Genomic DNA, 22,181 nt, shown 5'->3' on the forward strand with positions numbered 1-22,181 from the left:
TAGAAGATAAAGCTCACTCAAATCTGAAGAATTTTGTAATTGGACTAAACGTCACAGGTTATTTATTTTAACAACATGACGAGGTTCAGCTTAAGCATTCATATTCCATTAGAGTTTCTTTTCAAAGCCACTGGAGTAATTGCTGCCACAGACATTCGTTGAGAATATATTAACGTCAAAAGCTGTATGCAATAGAGTACAGGAATAACGTCTCGTTTAGTACAAATGGAAAGGGCATTAGTGAACAAACATCCTTTAGTTCCACCTCTTTACTCTCTCTCTCTCTCTTCTTCTCCTCCTCTCTTGTATTAAATTACTGTTGCTTAGAAAACCTCTTAATCGGCACCTGTTACAGGTCTCACAAGACCTCGGGAAATCAAGACAGGAATTGAATTAGATTACAGGGTCTCCGCCTTGTAATTTAGACGGAACAATTATAAAGCGCTCCCTGTACAGTCCCGCCTTTAGCCTTTGGCTACATGCAACAGTCTTCACTAATCCTTACTACTTACCACAATCAACACGCGCAAACAATGTACACATATTCAGGTTGCGGAAAAGATTAATTTTGGCCCAACTTTTTTCTTTCTTTTATTTTCAACCTCAAGCGCAACATATGGTATACTGCAAACTATCTCAACTAGAATTCCGAATTAATATGAAGACTTTTTTTTTTTAATTTTACTAAATCGATAGCCTGACTATTAACTTTTCTTATTAAATATTTTAATCTTTTCTGTTAATTTCTTCCTTTCTTGCATCTTTGTCTTTTCTCGTATTCTCATGTTAGAAATGTAGTCCCCTCTCGTTCTGTTACGACGAAAATAAAGTGTGTTTACAATTTAACTTTTTTCAATCGCTTGTATAAACAAAACATTGATCACTGAGCAATACTGGTAAATCTACCTGTCATACTACGGTATTTCAATAGCATTTAAATATTACGGAGCATAGTAGTTGTAAGGTTAGTAAACAGTTACCGAAAACGTACCTATGTTAGTAATCACTACTGAAAAAGTATGAATTTTAAACCTTTGTAAAAGAAAATAACCATGGTAGAAATTAGACAATTGAAGAGTTCTCTGGAATAATAAGGTAAACCAAATTTCTATCAGTATGATTTTACCTAAAGAAAATCAATATTCAGTTCACTTTCCTTGTTACTGCAAAACGAAATCACTCCTCTCCGAAGAACTGCAGTTCCCTGCATTGTGTGCAAATATTCACTTCGCAACATGGAAAATGAATTTCCATTGGCTTCACTTAGGACTACGTCTTCGTTATTGCGTTGCAACGCCCAAATTTATTTTAGTTAGTTTCATGCCCGCTTTACATCACCAAGATTACATGAGATGTGGAATTACAGTTTAACATTATGTTCGAAGGACGCACATATTTAGAAATTCGTTCCGGAGGGATGGAGGAAACCTGGATCATCTTGCTGGATACTTGTAGTAGAAATTTCACGGAGTCTAAACTTTTTTCTGGCTCAGGGTAGAATTGAGGTGGTAATAATAATAATAATAATAATAATAATAATAATAATAATAATAATAATAATAATAATAATAATAATAATAATAATAATAATAATAATAATAATTGATGTATAAAAATTGCGGGTTGTAAAGAAGAGTAAAAGTTCCAACGAAACCTATTCCCAGCTCCACTAATGATCACTTGAGCTCTTGTATTCAGTAGCTAAGCAATTTTCCTTATTCACTAACAAAAAGTGATTTTCAATGGACTATTTTTATCAAAATTATTAGATCCGAATTATACGCAATATCATGAGGAAAATGTACTCATGTAACATTTTACTTTTTTTTGGGAGGAGGGGAACTTTCATTCACTAATTAATACATACCAACTAACAACTGAAAGTTTCAAGTGGTTATGGTGGTCGCCACTCCCTATCTACGAGCCTTGTTGACATAAAGTTACACTGCTCCAACCAGTAAGCGCCCACCCCCAGTGGCTACACCTGCACCCGACTACACCCCAGGTATTGTATTGTAATGTAGGTCAAGTAATAAAAAACTATCATTTTTGACATATAGAAAAAAAAAACTAGCTGCCCCACAAAAATTTCTCTGCTGCTCGATTTGCTTTCCCTTCCTCCAAAAAAATCTGGCGTAGTCACTGCTTTCAAGGACACAAGTGGAATTTTATCACTTACTTTTATATTCAGTTAATACATTTTGAACCTGGAAAGAGGGATACATAGCCCTTCTTCAAAATTTCAAGGGGCAGATTGCTTCTAATGCTGGGACAGTGGTGAAGTGAAGGATAAGCAAAGAACGCAAAACCAGCTATTTTATTCCATTTTCAATTATTGTTTTCACCTCTTTCATTGAAAAAGAAAAAGGCTAATACGCAAACATATTTTCGAAGCATCTTAATACACAGAAATATATTTCTTGAACTTTTAAAATTAGTTTGTTAAACTTGAACTCAGGGATGTGCTCAGAAAGGTTTTCGTGGAAGAGAGAGGGCATGACTATTTCAGAGCCGGAATTCTAGATACTAAAAGCGAACTGAAAGTCTTATTTCAGAATGTGAAAGTTAATAACTCACCACGTACAGACTACTTATATATTACACTTATTATTAATAAGAATAATTATTATAATATAAATATTATTTGCAGTTGGAAACATGGGTTTTGACACTGTGCAAAATTAGAATTACAGATTGTAGGAAATGTTCCAATAAACTATTCATTAAAAATGGTTTAGGAAGTCCTTTTGTTTGATTTTGCCTTTATCTGTGTAAAAAAAGTAAAAATATAGAAAAATCGAAGAAAATATATTACTCTCAGGCACTGTCAGCCAATTAGGCTATAGCAGGTAAATAGAATCGCATAGTTATATACTGTTTTCTTATTCTTTTTCAGTTTTTTTTTTTTTGTTACCTTATGCAATAAAATTTAACATCTGCAAGACCGACTAGAGAACGTTAAAAAGAAAGTACATTTATTTTGTTCCTTTTTAGTCGTATTGTTTAGCGTCGTCCGCGACTTCAGTGTGCATAGTCTCTAAATCTATTCTCGCTAGAAGCACTAACATTTTCTGATGCTGACCCAACATTATGAGGCAATTGAGACGCAATCTGAGTTGAGTTGAGTTGATTTTGAGTTTAACGTCCCGTTCAGCAGCGAGGCTATATAAGACGTGGACCTACTGATTAACGTGGAATCCGAACCACATGAGCTCCCGCCGGGAATCGAACCCGGGTCTCCCACGCCAAAGGCGAGTACGCTAACCGCTTAGCCACGGAGGAGCTCGAGACGCAATCTGAATTAGAGGTTTCCTATCCAGAAAGACACAAATAATGGCGTCTGGGAACCGATGTGCTGACCACTCATCACTCATTGAGTGTAAGCCATATTGCTAACTATAGTTTTCATTTCTGTCACACCAAGAAGTTTAATTTAGTACTTCTCAGCAAATTTCAACAGTATTTCAATATTGTGTAATTAAAGAAACCTGAAAAAGAGTATGACTTATTTCTTATGTCTCTCCTGCAATTCACCTCACTTCTGTGCACTGAAAGAAAATATTAACCTTTATGGTTCGCAAGAGCCCATGAAGTACTCTGGGCGACTATATGAGCCATATTTCAACCGGTGACGTCACATAATGTTTGGTATATGTGTACGTGTAAGAACACTTTTCCGTTATAACATTTATTAGTGTCCTCCATTATATATTCCTGACTATGACTGATCAATATTGCACTAATTATTGCATTTAGGAAGAACATAATTAATATAAGGTGTTGACGTGATTTGGAGTTTTTTTCTTTCATATCTACACTATGTATACTACCGTATTATATAAAAGAATAAAAGGACTCACTCATCAACATAAAAGCCATACCACTATAACTAGAAGCAAAATTCGGATAGGAAACTCCTTTTGCCGTGAAAACAAGGGATCAGAAAGGATTTTTTGAAAGATGTATCCTAAGAAATTTAAAGAGGGGTTCAAATATTTTTTCACAAGAATGAAGTATCTCATATTAGGACGATAAAACTTGGCATGTGAGCTTTCAATTAAAATAAAATTGAACACGAGTATCAGTATTTTTCGAAAATTCTGCTTTTAAATGGGAAAAAGGGTGTAATTTCCATCTTACAAATTTCACATCTTTATTTGAAACGCCAAAGTTGAGGATTCACTCAACTTAGAGGTGTGGAATTCAGTATTTAAATTTTTAAATAAAAATAAGAGAATACATTTTTGGATAATTCCGCTTTTAATGAGGAAAGGGAACAATTTCTAGACTATACAAATTGCCATTTACTTATACAGAAAAGCTCAATGTGAATATTCATTTAAGTTGGAGGTAAGAAGCGTGGTACAAAACTCTTAACTGAAATCAAGTACATAACTCTTAATTGAAATCAATTGAAAATGTGCTTCAACCTTTTCAAAAATTCGGATTCTAAAAGGAATAATTTCTAGTATTAAAATGTTCGATTCTCCACTTAGAATGCTTAATGTGAGTATTCGCTTAAGTTGGATATTTAACACGTTCGCTTCCAAGTGACACATATATGTGCCATCAATAAAAATGTTATAACAAAAAAAAAAAAAAAAAAAAAAAAACTTGTATGTTTGAATTTGACATGAAGTATTGACTATTTGTGATAAGACACACTAGAAAAAAATCAGTTTTGGTTTCTGGTGAGAGTCATGTATATGATGGCTGGTATACTGGAAGGTCTTCGCTGTTTAGTGTGGTCTATGGAAATAAACTATCTGGCACTTATAATATGCAAACTGGGAGCGAACGTGTTAAATTCATAATCAAAAATCAAAGAACATGTGTTGTAGTGTTTACGAGAATTCCGCTCCTAGAAGAGAAAAGAGGGGCAATTTTTAAAATATTCAATTTCCCGATTTACATTCATTAAATCTTATTCTTTCCGTGTCAGGAATGAACACTTCTATTTGTTCTATTTTAAGCATTCGTCATTTGCTGTAGTGAGCATGTTTAAACAAACATATAACAGTCGAAATCCATTATGGGGAACCAGGAAGTCGGTTGGGGCCAAGCCCCAATTTGCTCCCTATGATTACACCTCTGCTTGAACTTTTCTGCTAACTGATATCCGATGCATTGTGTCAAATACATTCTTGGGACAAAGTTAATAATTTGGCTTCCGTTATTATAATTTGGCGAGATAAGACGTTACTCAAAACAGTTGCTTAAAATAAAATATGAAAACTATATTGCCGGTATAACATCTGATATTTCTACAAATCCAAACAGATTTTGGTCCCTCATAAATTCAAGAAGAAGTGCTTCCCGCATTCCTGAAGAAATTTTTCACGACTCGATTGTAGCAACTGGTGAAAATAGAGTTCATATTTTTAGTGATTATTTCTACAAGAATTTTTGTGTTCAGACTACTCCTACGCCGCTTCCCCCTGTTCAGCAAGTTTGTTCACACTCGTTGTCTTCACTCAGTACTTCTCCTGATGAGGTAAGGCATCTTCTTTCTTCTTTACCTTTGAATCGTTCTCCTGGTCCTGACAATATCAGTTCAATCTTCTTACGCAATACTACAGAATCTCTGGCCAACCCTTTATCACGATTTTTAAATAGATGCTTTAGTGAAGGTGTTTTTCCTAGATCGTGGAAACAGGCTAATATTGTACCTATTTTGAAATCTGGCAGCGCGAACAATGTTTCATCATACAGGCCCATTTCTCTCTTGCGCATCCTTTCTGTGGTGTGCGAGAAAATAATCAAAGATAGATTGCATAAATTTGTTTCACCCTACTTAGATCCTGCTCAACATGGTTTTCTTCCTGGCAGTTCTACTATCACAAATTTATCTTTATTACTTTCGGAAGCAGTTAAATCTCTGTCCAATAATACACAACTTGATGTAATATATCTAGACCTAACTAAAGCTTTTGATCGCATTGACACTAAGCTTCTTCTTCATAAACTAGCACATAGATTTAATATTCACGGCAACTTCTTCTCATTGTTACGAGACTATCTCACCGAACGTGAACAACGTGTTGTTCTCTCTGGATCTGCTTCGAATTTTGTTCCGGTTCTCTCTGGTGTTCCGCAGGGTAGTATTCTAGGCCCACTTCTTTTCCTCCTCTTCATAGATGATCTCCCGTCTTATCTTAAGTTATCTGATACCAAAATTCTTCTCTTTGCTGACGACTGCAAATTATTTCGGGAAATTAGGACAGCTCAAGATGTGATTGAACTGCAAAACAACCTCTCCGATCTTCTGGACTGGTGTAGCATGTGGAATCTAAAAGTAAATCCCTTAAAATCTTCTACCATTACATTTTCATTAAAGAAAAACAAAATCCCTTCTACCTACTTCATTGGAGATGATCCTATTGCTAAGGTCTCATCTCAGAAGGATCTCGGGGTTGTGTTCGACGAAAGACTTCTGTTTGCTGATCACATTGCTGCCATGACCAAGAGTGCTATGCGATTATTAGGTCTCCTGTACAGGTTTACAGAGATTAGGGATATTACGGCCTTAAGTATATTCTATAAAACGTTCATTTCAACCAAAATAGAGTACTGTTCCACCATTTGGAGTATGGCTAGCGTATCAACTCTCTCTCGCATTGACTCAGTTCTAAATTTCTTTCTTGCCATTGTCAGGAAAAGAATACCTTCTGTACGCTGTTTAAGTAAACCTGAATTGTTGACTGTTCTTGGCATCCGTACACCTTCATCTCGTCGCATGCTATTTGATATGATGTTTCTTCATAGAATTCTAAATGGGAAACTTAGAACTGAAGAACTAATCTCTAAATTTAATATTCGGGTACCTGCAAGAAGAACTAGAAATAGTGAACTACTTCATTGCAACACGCCTCGATTATCAATTATTCAGCGTTCTTTGTTCTATAGACTGGCTTCTGCATTTAACTCCATTGCTTCTGACGTGGATATTTTTAAACCTGAGAATGTTTTCCGACAGGAAATTATTGCTACACTTATGGAACCTTAGTTTTATTTCAATTTGTTATTGCTACACTTTTGGACCTTTATATAGCTTTTTGTTTATACTTGTTATTGTTAATTTTATATTCTATGTTATATAGTTTCAGTGTAAAATGGCTGCCTTGCTGTATCTGGAACTTTGGCAAATAAATAAATAAAATAAATAAATAATAATCTAATATAAACGAGAATGACGTTTCAGCACTCTCCATAGTACTTCATTTCTATTACCACGGATTTCTTTGTTAGAAGCTTCCTTGATTGATTTGGGTTTCAATATTTCTTTTAGTACCCATAATATTCCTATATGAGACGTTGAATAAGAAGTACATGAACTCCCAGTGCGAGTCAAACCCGTGTTTATCGTATGCTAATCATGTACCACGAGTGTAAGTTTTAAAACATGTTAGGATTCAAATATCCATATATTCGTTTGTTTATGATACGATTAATAATGAAGAACAAATATTTTTGTTATCTACTAATTTGTTTCTCCGTGTTTCTCTAACTTTTTCTGCGTAAAGCAAATTACGCAGAAAACCCCTTCCATCACCGTTTTGACAGCTACTAACAAGAATAGCGTAAGGAAGTTTCAAGATTATGTGCGTAAACACACGTCAGTGTGTGCTTAGCTTAAAATGGCCTCAGAACTGTGGTCGAAAAAAAAAAACTAATCTAGACGAACTTCAGACAAATTTCACTTCAGAAACTCAGAACAAACGAAGATAATTCCCTCGTTTTTCTCTCCAATATTTTGGAAAAGTGTAATAATAATAATAATAATAAAAAGAGTTTCTACTGAACACAGTAATTATAGTTAAGAGGCCTAATCATTACGAAATTAAAGTACCGCTAATTTTACAATAATTACATGATATATTCAAATAGATAAAAGATAATCGAAAAGTGGAACAAGAGCGCGCTAGACAATATTATTTTGCTTGAGATACCATTAACACGAGTCATCTAGTAGCTTTCCGCTTGCAGCAATTTAGAAACGCGAAAATAAATGCCGATTTTCTAAATGGCTGGAAGTCGAAAGCAGGTAAGTGAGTCGTGATAAAGGTGTCTCATGTAAAATATCGTCTAGCGAGCTCTTGTTCCACTTTTCGATTACCTTTTATCTATTGGAAGATATTACATAATTACTGTAAAATTAACAGTAATTAATTTTCGCCGTGATGAGGCCTCTTAAGGACTAAATTTTATTCTGGTGCCACAAGCCACGAAAGGATTCAGTCGGCCAGATATCTTACGTTCGGTTAAGTAATGCGTAGTCAGCGAACTGGTACCCAACGCCATTATTTCTGTCTTTCCAAATCTCAACTCTTGAGCTGCCTCGCGATCCCGGTCAGCGTCGGTGGACCCGAACCTATCACTAAAACACTCGTGCTCAGTGGCGTATTTAGGGGGGCTTCTGAGCTTAAGCCCCCCAAAATCTTATTTACTATATTAAAGTAAATGAAATATCTTGCAGAATTTTCACATTTCCTGGACCAAAGTTAGTAAAGCCCCCTTGCCCCGAAAAAAAATCGTAAATACGCCACTGCTCGTGCTACGTGAGCTCAGATCGGAACAAAATTAAGTTTTCAAATTATTATGCATTTATTGTATGTATAAACTCATCTCCAATTTTATTTACGATAACTGAAATCAGAAAATAAAATCTCAAAATCATTAGAAAAAATACATATAAATGAAAACTATTGTTCTTTGTTGCCTATATTATTAAGCATCGTCATTCTGTCCACCCACTGCTGACGAGGAAAGAAAATGCCTAAATCATCCCATCGAGTGATGAAGAAAGGACAAAGGAGGATGGGGACGCAAGAACTAAGTTGACTTGCGAACACACATCCTGTCACGGAAACGAACGATAATATGACAGTGCAGGTAGTTAACTATATACAGTAATGTGGTAATTCAGAGTAACAAGCTCCTTTAGTCCAACTCTCATTATATACTTCCCAGGATAAAGGAAACAATTTTCCAACCGTTGGTTATTACAGGCCGTATACTTACTCCTTTTATTTTTATATTTTCTCCTGCCCGCTCTCCTCCATAATCTGCCGCTCGACAAACACTAACAGATTTTTGCCCCTGTCATGCAAGTAGCATGGGAAAATTTGACAATATACATCACAGACAGGAAAAAGAGGCCATCATCTTTAAAAATGACCTTTGACATCCGTAGTGCTGTTTTCTTTTGAAAAACAAAAGCCACAGCACAAGAAAAGGTACGGAAAAATGGACATACCATAATTCAGCATACAACACGATATTAATGGCGTAGCATAGTGTTTTACAAAATGTGGCTCTCAATGTACTCTTTTGCTTTTCTTTGATTGAATATTAATCTAAACACAGAAAAACATACTATAGAGGAGAATTTCAAACAGGTAGGTACTATAGATTATACCAATAATACCTTACACAATTTAAGAACATAAAGATGATGCAAATTTTAATAGCTTATTGAGATGTATTATTATAAAATATGCTTGATAACTTTAAATTATAAACACACTCCAGATGAGCTCAAAATTTTGAAAGGAAAAAACAAAACAAAAAACTTCGTCTGGTGAGGAAATTTGTTAGTCCGCAACGTGTTAAAAATAACTTATATGTGTTTTATTTAATTAACACTAATATAAAATTAAGGTAATTTTCATTAATATTGTAAATTTACTTTCGAAGGAGACAAGAGTAGAAAGATGCATACAACATTCTGATTAATCAAAAAGGGTCCTTACTTGAGAAAAGTTTGAGAAACGTTGACTTAGTCCATAAAATGCAAAACTAAAACTTGCCAATAAAACTGATTTTTACTATCACAATGTTTTTGTCAGTTTGCTAGTTTCCTTCCAGTTCGTTAGTTTCTTAAAAAAGATCTTACAACTTAAATTTTACGAACTTTGGTAACAATTAGCGCTATGAAATTTTGTACAGATACGTAAAGTAGATGATAACATTTTTACATAATTTTCGTTCTAGCATTCCAAAATTAATTAAGTAATGGCATATGTATTTTGATTGCATATATGCGTAGGAACGTCAATTAATTAAGTATTACTTACGACAGCGTATTTCAGTGTTAGTTCAGGACCTTTATGAGGCGTCTTTAACGAAGAAGTTAGAACTACTGTCTTCCAGAAGTGCACTTTTACACGTTCGATTAGTTGGTTGATAAAAGCTTAGCGTCCTTTTCAGCAGCAAGGCTATATGAGACATGCACCTACAGCTTAACGTGGGATCCGAATCTATGTAAGCTCCCACCAGGAACTGTACCCGGGTCTTCCACGTCAAAGGCGCATACGTTAACTATACAGTCACGAGGAAGCACTTCACCCGTTCCAAGCTAAAATTTCTGCGTATACTAAGGCTGGATAATATTGGGGCGCGTAAATTCAAAACACACATACACACACAAACAAACAATGAATTTGGCAACTACTGCATTTACAATCATTTTCCGAGCAAAGTTTTCATAGGATTATACAAGTTCTTATAATCTCGAATGTATCAGTAGTAAAAGAACTGAAAATATAATTGAATTCCAGGTATAATGTACTTTATATCCTAATTTCGGGTAAGTGCATTTAACAGACTCATTCATTTTAAATCACTAATCTATTGAAAAGTGAGACAATATCAATTTACATAATTTAAAAATCGATTTATGCTCCACAATATTATTAGCATTTAACAAATAATATTTAAAGACGAGACATATACCAAACGACAGAGCTAATTGAGATTAACAAAATATACGAGTAAATGTAAAATGTCGTATGTAGTTTTCGAGAAAAACTAATATCTTTGTAAAATAAAAATTGATGCTGCACGAGAATCAACTTATTGTGGTGCAACTGATATTGAAATATACCATCATACCAAGCTCTTCATTGTGACACTAGCAAAACAACATAACATACTATGGTTTAATAAGATATAGCCTAAAATTATCATTAACTGTTAAGTTGTAATTTCTGCTTAACAAAAATGGTGTCCAAAGATAAGATGCATATCAGTTGATAAACCAGAGCGAGCTGTATGAAATAACATGCTTGTGTATAAATTTTCATGTGCGGGTTTTGAGAAAATAAAAAACGAAACCTCTGGGACGCTAAAATCTTTCGTTGCTATAAATAACTGAAAGTTTTTATTTTGCTGGAAGAAATGACTTATTTATGTAGACCCTACTATGTGTGCAGCAAAATATACTGTTATCAGATTGTATCTATTGCTTGATTATCTTTCCCTAACGGCGACACGTATGCTCCTTTATACAAATACTAATGCAACCCCAGAACGTGGTCATTTTAACTTCAAAAATGTTATATCAAATTTTTGGTCAGAATTTATTTTTTATTGAACCAAACTAAATTTTCGTTATTAAATGAGAATTAGAAACGCGAGATTGTCCCACAAGTTAAAAGATATCAGCTAACAGCAAAAATGTTCATCGTATGACATTACTTTAATATAAATAAAATAAAGAGCTTGTTTGTGTGTGTGTGTGCGCGCGACCTGGGGACCAGACGAGTGGACCGAGAGTTATGAAATTTGGCCCCAGACCAAGGCGAAGCGTTTTTTTTTTTTTTTTTTTTAATTTCGAACCAGGGGGCGTTTACCGGGACCGGCCTGGGAATCAGACAAGTTGACCGAGAGTTACCAAATTTTAGTCACGGATACCTTGGTCCAGTTCCCAGACCAAGGTGAAGCTTTTTTTTTTTTTTTTTTTAATTCGAACGAGGGGAGTTTCAGACGGGTGTTTACCTGGACATGTAAAAGTAGTACAAAATGACAGATATTAGTGTCGAATTCATAGTTTTCGCGGTCGCTGAGATTAATGGTGAAACGCTGATCGCATTAACTTCCAAATTCACCCTATTTCGCTGCGGACCGGGGGTCACCGGGGGGAGGGGGGAATACCGAGACGTAATCCAAAATGACCGATATTAGTGTCAAATCCATAGTTCTCGCAGTCGCTGAGATCAATGGACACTTCCATTAGTGTGACTTGGAAATTCAGGTATTATGGTATGTGAGCCGGGGGTTAACGGTGGGGGGGGGGGGATACCAATACATATAAAAATAGCCCAAAATGACCGATATTAGTGTCAAATCCATAGTTTTCGCGGTCGCTGAAATGAATAGTGATACTCCCACAGGCGTTGACTTCCAAATACAGCCTCCATGCGAAGAATGGGTATATTCGGCTAGTAGTCAAATATAATTAGTTCCCTGCCAACCAACGTTAAATACATGACAACAGAAGTCAGAAGTCTATCATAACAGTACGTACATTGAGATGCACAACTTAACACATTAAACAGTGCCTGGCAGAAACTGGGCCATAATAAATCTTGCGAATTCTACTACCTATTCCTTAAAAAAATCGAATAACTTTTAAAAAAAACCTAATCACAGTTGCAATTCTATGATACACAATACTAACGAACTGTTAGGGAACAATTTCTGTAATATTAATTATTGCTCAATAGTTCCTTTCGAGAGCATTGTGGATGGTTTAGAATATACATACAATTACCAAGAAATGTTTGTTCCTGTTCCTTTGCAGTACTTCAGATTTCTACCTATTTATTCTACGAGTCTAGAACCAGAAAGTCGTCTGTGATAAGCTAAATACGCTCACAACAACCGGATTAAGAAAAATTCCAAATTAAAGACATAATATGACAAAAATTGAATACCAGATCATTCTTAATTTGAAAAATCTATTATTTTTTTAAAAAAGTTTTTCCCCTGCAGAAAGATGATCCATGCATATTATTAATAAAATGTCTATACTATTATTAACCCTCGATTTATCAAAAATCCGTCTCTCTGTATCTTCGTGACTACTTCTAAGACGGTTCACAGACGAGATTTGACGACATGTGGTCAAGATTAAATAAAGGAAATGAATGTTGCGTGATGGTCTTCCTAAGCAACAGGTGCATAGCGAATTCAGTAAACAGAAAGGAGTCGGAAAAGGTTCTGAGAAAGTTTTTTTTTTTTTTTTTTCCTGAATATAACTATATAATTTCCTCCTATTTGTCTTATAAATTGTAGTTTAAATAGGGGGATTTAGCTATAAATCATCTGAATCATTCTAAAAGATCCTCTTAATTTATTGCATACGAAAAAAAAATTAAAGTATGTTATACCTAATTTCTGAAGTTCTGCTGCAAATTTTAAACTAACGTAAACAATATTAGAGCACATGGTAAATTGTGCAATAACGGTGAAGAACTAATTTAAGACTCCTATATGCTAATTATTTCAAAGGCTCAATTAAGCTTACACGTGTCTTACAACGATGAACATGCTTCTCTTCGCTAGAAGTCGATTCCCCATTTGTCCTTTCAAAGTTTATCGCCGCAGATATAAAAGAGTGAATATGCTGACTACAAATCGTTTAGCTCCATTTTTGTCATTCAGCAGTCCTAACTCCTTCATGGACTGCAATAACGGGTAAAATTCAAATAATATACAGGGTGTTTCAAAACAACACCGACACCGTTTAGGAGGTGATTCCGGACACCAAGACGAAAAGTATAGACCAGCTTGGGTGCACAAATGCTCCCTTTCGGAGTTATAGGCTTAAAAAAAAAACTTTAAAGACCCTAGTTCCAAAACTGTGGGACCTACCGCAGTCGGGTCATGACTACACTTACGAACTTGTATGTGTCCTATCCAAATATCCATATTTCAAATCAAGCGGTACTTCCGCAACGATTTTTATACAGGTAGTTGGCGAGTACTTCAAATTATATGCTCGTAGCCAAACTCCCTCTATAAAAATTGTTACGTGAGTACCGCAGGATTCTGAAACGTGGATTTTTGGATAGCGCACATATTAGTTCCTAAGTGAAGTCTTGGATCGACTACGGTAGGTCCCATAGTTTTGGAACAATGGACGTTTAAAGTTCACTTTTTCATGTTTTCGGCAGCCTATAACTCCGAAAGGAAGCATTTGTGCAACTAGCTTGGTCTATACTTTTTGTCTTATACTGGTGTCAGAAATCACATCCCAAACGTTCTCGTTGTTGTTTTGAAACACCCTGTATATAAAGGATCAGCAGTTTGCAAGTCTGAAAAAACAACTGCAATCCTCGGCAAGCGCGAAATATTATAAGAAAGGGTCGATTTCAGTCTGATGTATAAGGAAACAAAAATCAATCAGTAAATAGGAGTCCACTTTCTTATTCAGGAAACAAAACCGGGACATCTTACAATAAAGGAAACAAAAGATTGGTTTAAAAGACAATTTTCTCCAGAGGATTAGTTGCTTCAACACTAGGTAACAAATTTCATGTTTACGCAACTATATATATATATACAAATCCTAACTATATATAAAAGTACGTGAACTGACTTAAATTAAAAGGATACTTCCAGTTGACGTGGAATGTTGAAATTTGGCACGATTGTAGCTTTCCGGGACTAACCGACAGGAAAATTGTCAAAAGTGAATATTTTTAATTTTTAGGGGGTCTTAAGGGGTATGGAAGAATTTCCTCATGTTATTTAAATTGGCCTTTTTTGGACCTACAATCTCATGCATTAGATACTAGGAATTAGAATAAAAACTTGAAATTCGGTATGCTTGTACGTTTTCGTTAGCGTTACCCAAGTAAATCACCAAAAATAAAAATTTCTAATTTTAAATTGATTTTTTTGGGGAACTGAAAAATCTTCTCCGTTATTTATATGAGACACCTTTTACAACCCAAAAAATTGGTCACTTCCCGTAGGGTTACAATGATTAAATTTGACATGATTGTAGCTTTTCGGGACTAACCGACAAAAAAGTTGCCAAAAGTGAACAGTTTTAAGTTTTAGGGGGTCTAAAGAGGGGATGAAGAAATCCCCATGTTATTTAAATGAACCTTTTTTGGACTTATAATCTCATATTTTAGGTATTTGGAATTGGAATACGAACTCGGTATGCTTATACGTTAACGTTACCTAAGTAAATCAGTAAAAATTAAAATTTCCAACTATAGAGTGGTTGTATGGGGAACTGAAAAATCTTTCCCATGTTATTTATATGGGACGTCTTCTACACCCCAAAATGTTTAGGCACTTCCTGCAGGATTAGAAGATGAAATTTGGCATGATTGTAGCCCTCCGGGACTAACAGACAGAAAAATTGCCAAAAATGAATATTTTTAAGGGATCTAAAGAGGATGATGAAATTTCCACGTTTTTTAACTAGGCGTTTTCTTGGAATACAAAATCTTATCTTTTAGATAGTTGAAATAGAAAAAGAAATTTGAAATTCGGTAGAATTGTAGGTTTAAGAGAAGCAAGGCCGTAGGCTGAGCAAAGATAGGGGTGTGGGGAGCGAAGCTCTCAGCTGGCCAAATTCATAAAATATCATCTTTATCCTGATCATCTACGTCTCCTTTAACACGCAGTGATGAAAATTTTCCGATTCATAAAAACATACTCCACTTATTCCTACATCATTGTATAGCCGTGATGTGAGGTGGAAAATTTTCTTCTATACTTTTCCGGAAAATTTTCCGTTATTAACAAATATCAGTGATGAAGTAACAGTTCCTCAGTATTCATAAAATTGATTGAAATCATGTATAGAAATGTTAAAAAGTGAAAGATCGTTTAAAGAATCTGAAAATTTTCATGGCTCAGACATTTCTCAGTACTATATAGGAACAAGTGAAACAACTTTCATGAATCGAAGAATTGTCTGTCCTGTACAGTGATGAAAAATTTTCCGATTCATAAAAACATACTCCACGTATTCCTACATCATTGTATAGCCGTGATGTGAGGTGGAAAATTTTCTTCTATATTTTCAGGAAAATTTTCAGTCCTTAATAAATATCAGTGATCAAGTAACAGTTCTTCAATATTCATAAAATTGATTGAAATCATGTATAAAAATGTTAAAAAATGAAAGATCGTTTAAAGAATCTGAAAATTTTCATGGCTCTCTCAATTTTCAGTACTATGTAGGATCAAGTGAAACAATGTTTCATAAATCGAAATATTTTGTGTCTTGTATGGAAAAATTGAAGAACTTTTTATGAGTCGGAAAATTTTCATTATTTTGAAGCAAAAAGTAAAACAACTTTTTGTGAATCGGAAAGTTTTATTGCTCTGTAGAAACAAATGTAAGGAAATTTCATGAATCGGAAAATTTTCATCACGATGTAGAAACAAGTGAAAACGCTTTTCATAATCCGGACAGTTTTGAATATTATGTATAGTGATGTTAGGTGGAAAATTTTCCACTATATTTAACTGCACATTGAGATATACAATTCCTATAGAGGAAAATTAGACAGCAACAAATTATATTTTTCCAATTAGATTTCGAGAACCATAAAATTTTCTAATATTTCAAGTTGGGAAGTAAAAATTTACATAGTGTTTCTCTCTCTGTCTGTCTCTCTCACTTTCTCTCTCTCTCTGTCTCTATTATATCTACTTATTTATAAATGTTGCAGAATGTAAATCGATAAAAGTAGTAAAGCTATGAGAAAACCGTCTTATGCGTATTAAACTGACGAAATCTAATATTGTAAGATCAAAGGTGGATTCTGAGGGAAGAACGCATTGAAGCTTTTGAAACATTCTTGAAATGAAGAATCGCTAGATTTTCACTTCATGAAACTTTTTAAGACAATATTTATTATCAATAAATTTTACGGCTAAATAACGATGTAGGAATAAGTGGAGTGTGTTTTTATGAATCAGAAAACATTCATGACTTTTAATAAATTGAAATTTTAAATAATAGAATGAGATATTTGTATCCTACGAACTCACGTTCTCTGCACTTTGCGCGCGCGCACACACACCCCCCACCCCCCCACACACACACAGAGAGAGAGAGAGTAGTTGAATTGAGTTGATTTTGAGTTTAACGTCCCTTTCAGCAGCGAGACTATATAAGACGGGACCAACTGATTAACGTGAAATCCGAACTACATGAGCTCCCGCTGGGAATTGAAGCCAGGTCTTCCATGCCAAAGGCGCGTATGCTAACTGCTTAGCAACGAAGGAGATTGCAGTGCTGAAAATTGTCTGAGCCATGAAAATTTTCAGATTCTTTAAACGATCTTTCACATTTTTACATTTCTGTACATGAATTCAACCAATTTTATGATTGCTGAGGAATTGTTACTTGATTACTGATATTTTTTAGAACGGAAAATTTTCCGGAAAAATATAGCGGAAAATTTTCCGAAATGGAAAATTTTCCACTTCACATCACTACCTACACGACATAATCGAGGGACATAAAAACTCAGATATTATTTCATACTTTCATAAATATTATTAGATTTTGTTAGAATTTCCTAAGATCAGCGTCAAAGTGAAGTAAAAACCATCCCAGGCTCAAACCCCATATATGTTGCAAATTTGATCGAGACCAATCGAGTGGTTCGAGAAGTTTTTAAGTCACAAACACAGTCACTTTCATTTTTATGTATTTCTATATGTCTCCACCTTTCCCTTCCCGTCAAAGTGAAACGATAAAAACCATCCCAAGCTCTTATTTGATTTGTGTGGCAAATTAGATCGAGATTGATCTCTTGGTTCAAGAGATATTAAGTTTTATTTATTTTTAAATATATCCCCCTCCAATATATGAAATTCTAAAATACATCCCAGACACAAACCTCATCTATGTTGAAAATTTCATCGAGAACGGTCGAGTGGCTCAAGAGGTATGATATCAAAAAATGTCATTTTCATTTTTATATAGGATAGATTTTTAAAGCACGCGTTAGAATTTTCTTCTCATTATTTAAAATGCAATTATGTGTTATTACAAAATATATACAAACAGCAATAGAGCATTCAACATGGAAGAAATCATCGTGATGACGTTTTATACCAGCGTTTCCCAACCTTTTTCAACTTGCGGCACACTACGGGTGTTACTTGGATTCTCGCGGCACACTTATAGATATTATTTGTAAATATAAAACACAGTGGTATTTTTTTCTGTGATTATTGATCTCCTTTTCACAGAGAAGAGAGCTCTATCACTGGGTTTTCCCGTCGTAAATCATTATGCTTATTTTTCATTCTAATTTTAAAATAGAAAACAATTGCAATGAAATATTGAATTCAGGTTTTATAAAAATACGCTTTCTTTTTTAAAAACTGTGTCCAACCTTTTACAAAGAAGGAAGATCACTAAATAACGAACGAACAAACAAATCTCTTTTACTTTTAAAACACAAATGTAGGTAATTTGTCGGAAGGATTGAATGATATTTTAAATTTTCTGCAAAATTAAATTTACGAAATAGTCTGCAACAATAAGGAAGCAATAATGGTCATAACAATGATAACACATACTTTTTTCAACATTAGAAATGTACAGAACAGTAACCGGTATGAAACTTAAATTTGTAGATTCATAGAAGAAGTTTATAGTAATGTGAAATACAAATATACATTTTCCCCTACGTTTTGATTGCTAGAAAATTCAAAATTTTATTTCGATTCCTCGCGGCACACCAGCGGCCCATTCACGGCACACCGGTTGGGAAACGCTGTTTTATACTGACGACATTTCTTCCAGGCGAGATTACGTCTTGCGTAGTTTAGACCAGGCGAGATTCTGTGTCCCGAGATCAGGACCGCGAGGTTTTGGCCAGGTGAGATTTTGGGTACGACGAGATTTTGGGACGCGAGATTTTGGCAAGGCGAGGTTTTCGCAAGACGAGATTTTGGCTCGCGAGGTTTTGGACCGGCGAGGTTTTGTACCCAAACCTTTTAAGACAGGTGTCGGATGACGTTGATATATTTGGTCTAGGTATTAATTCGTGCGGGTGGACAAGAGATGGCGCAACGAACGAAGCGTCCCACAGTTCCGTGTATCCACACATGTGTTGCAAACCCCTGTCATCGCGTATCGTTCGTAGTATAGGGCAGTGGATTAAAGCGTCAACAACACCAGTTTGTAGTTAAGTGAACATGGCGCAATTTGTGCCTGATAAAGTGTTTTTGCGGGGTGTCCTGCTGCATTACTTTAACATGCAGAAAAGTGCGACTGAAAGTCATCGTATTTTGGTGGAAGTGTATGGTGACCATGCTCTAGCTGAGCGAACGTGTCAGAAGTGGTTTGCACGGTTTAGAAGTGGTGATTTCGGCTTGGCAGACCAAGAGCGAGCTGGACAGCCAAAAAAATTTCAAGACGAAGAATTGACAGCATTGCTCGAGCAGGATTCGTGTCAAACGCAGGAACAACTTGCAGCAGCATTAGGCGTTGATCAAACAACAGTCTCCCAACGCTTGAAAGCCATGGGAATGATTCAAAAGATGTCACATTGGGTTCCACATGAATTGAAAGACTGAGACGTTGAAAGACGAAAAACCATTTGCGAATTGCTGCTTCAACGACAGAGCAGAAAGGGGTTTCTGCATCGAATTATTACGGGTGATGAGAAGTGGATCCATTACGAGAACCCTAAACGAAAAAAGGCCTGGGTGAAACCAGGTGAACCAGGTCCATCACAACCAAAACGAGATATTCACTGTGCATATGGTGGGATATGAAAGGTGTGGTGTACTATGAGCTGCTGCAGCCGGGTGAAACTATGAATGGAGAACGTTATCGACGACAATTAATGCGTTTGAAGCAAGCTTTGGCCAGAACACGACCAGAATGGGAGAACAGACATGATAAACTTATTGTTCAACATGATAACGCTCGCCCACATGTCGCAAAACCGGTCAAAACCTATTTAGAAAATGTCGGATGGGAAGTTTTACCCCACCCGCCGTATTCACCAGACGTTGCTCCTTCGGACTACTACTTGTTCGATTGCATGAACAACGATTTGATTGGACAGCGGTTTGCTTCTTCAGAAGATATCGAAACATGGGTCTCTGACTGGATCGCTTCCAAGGATGAGGACTTCTTTCGCCACGGAATCCGTACATTGCCTGACAGATGGGCGAAAGTGGTGGCTAGCGATGGACAATATTTTTCTTAAGGTATTTATGTATTTTGTGTTTGTACTACAGCTTCAATGTGTGCGTACTAACCGCACGAATTAATTCCTAGACCAAATATAAATAAGGTGAATATTTATATATGAGAACATTTATTTATAGAGACAAATAATAATCAATTGCTCATACATACATTCCACTAACCATCCATAAAAATCTGAGCAACGTTCAATACTGTGATCATTAATGAGTGGCCAGGGTGAAATTGGTATACAATTAATGTTAGAAAAAATATATTTTATAAAATTTCCCTGACTTTCCCTGATTTCCAGTCTTTTCCCCTGAGTTTCCCTAACCTGCACCATTTTGCCTGACCAGTAGGAATCCTGTATATATACAGCAGTTGCATAGTCTTTTATTCCTAATATTTCGCTCAGTTTTGGTTCTCCGAGCTCGGTTGGAAAAACTAATTTCTTAAGGTTTTATCTTGAACTTGTCTGCAGGTTATTTTTACTTTATTTTAATGAAAATAAGAACGAATTCTTCTTTTTAGTTATAAATATCGAATACAATTTAATTTGTAACATCACTGTAAGCAATAATTATACACCACTATGAACTATATTGAAACAATGACCGAAATATTAGATTTTTTAAAAAAAGGCAAGTCAAGGTAAAATAATGTTATTTATTCACACTTCGTTCAAATTCATATTTTAATAGTTTGGTATCAACATCCCATTTATTAAAATCTCAACTCATTTTCATATAATTTAACTTATTTTCTCTAAAACTGTTCTAATATTTGATATGCTTAGTTTAGACCCTATATTTTATAAATATACGGTACTTACCTTGCCAGCAAGTACAATAGGAACATTACACGCTTGCATGCACCACAATACGTCTACAGGCGTTATCCCACTCATAAGAACATACAGTAACGTCGAATAAAAGGCAACAAATACTGATGCCAGGACACTTGAGCCTCCAAAATGAAGAATAAGGGCAACAATGGATGCAGTTTGTAATGCAAGGAAAGAACCTTCGCCCCAGGCACTAAAATAAAATTTAAAAAAAAAATCATATATAAGAGCGGTAGTGATAGACATGGGGAACAGCGTAAATTATATATTGAAAACCTCAAACCACACATTTAACTACACGTTACATTTTATGAACGTGAGGTAATACATGTATACAAATTCTTACAATGTAAGTTTAGTCTTTACCCTAATCTCTACCCGTTAGTCTTTGCTCATTAGAGTTAAATTCCCTTTTCAAAATAGTTCTAAACAAATATACATAAAAACGTATGTGATAATATTTCACAATACACTAATTACCGATGTCCTTAATTACGACGCAATTATCTGCTTTAGACGAGGTTATAAATCACATTTTAAATAATGAGTTTCTAACTAATTTATCTTCAGAAATATTAGACCAGTCAACGAAGGAAAAATAGAAAAAAAAAAATCGTGTAGTTTTGAAATTTGGCACAGTTCTGACGGGGAGTGTACCCTAAACGACATACAAAAGTCCCAGAAGGTGCAAGATATGCGGGCAGGGAGAGGGTGATTTATAGGTAGTTTTTCCAAGTTTTTTAAAAATATGCCTAAAAAACTATGGGGCCTATCAAAAAATATTTTTACGAAATTAAACTGCATTAAATTTCCTACGAAAATAGTCCTATACATTTTTTCATACGGTCAATATTTTAGAAGATAGAAGATAAAAAAATACATACTGTATTTCAATAAATTCTTGTTGCAACAAAAGGTGTTCAAATAACACTCAAAAACATGCTTATACAATAACATACAAAGACAACACACAACGTCGTGAACAAACACTAACGCGCAGGCACAGTTTGCTTTTGCATGAATCGTTTGCGCATCACATTCTACATCTTGCTTAGTTTTCCTAACGCTCCGAGCGTGTACAGATTATATAGTCTGTGTGTCTAGTGTTAAGTTATACTGCCACTGACAGCTACACGGTGTACGACAATGTCTAGAAAATGTTTATTGTGTTATGGATAATAGGTATGATGTGTTATGGGTGTGATGAAGATATTATGGGTAATAGGTATGTGAGATGCAGATGAAAAAGGGATAGAGGGGTTAATGAAGGCAAGTATTGTAAGTAAGGGAAACACGACTTGTTTAGAGGGAAGAAAAAGATTATTCATTATACTTCTTGCAGGAATCAATACACATCATCTC

The 22,181-nt window shown here is 35.1% G+C and overlaps 1 protein-coding gene across 1 annotated transcript in view; it reads right to left on the bottom strand.

Moving 5' to 3' along the window:
• The window catches only part of LOC145692936 (mannose-P-dolichol utilization defect 1 protein homolog), a 253,385-nt gene that overhangs the window by 75,878 nt on the left and 155,326 nt on the right, over positions 1 to 22,181 (bottom strand). The window contains exon 4 of the mRNA XM_081768515.1: positions 20,808 to 21,012. Within this exon, the coding sequence (XP_081624641.1) occupies positions 20,808 to 21,012 (205 nt within the window). The remainder of the gene's footprint in view (positions 1 to 20,807; positions 21,013 to 22,181) is intronic.

Source organism: Thermobia domestica, chromosome 8 (genome assembly GCF_964235325.1).
Source record: "Thermobia domestica chromosome 8, izTheDome1.hap1.1, whole genome shotgun sequence".
In the NCBI taxonomy this organism is placed as follows: Eukaryota; Metazoa; Arthropoda; class Insecta; order Zygentoma; family Lepismatidae; genus Thermobia; species Thermobia domestica.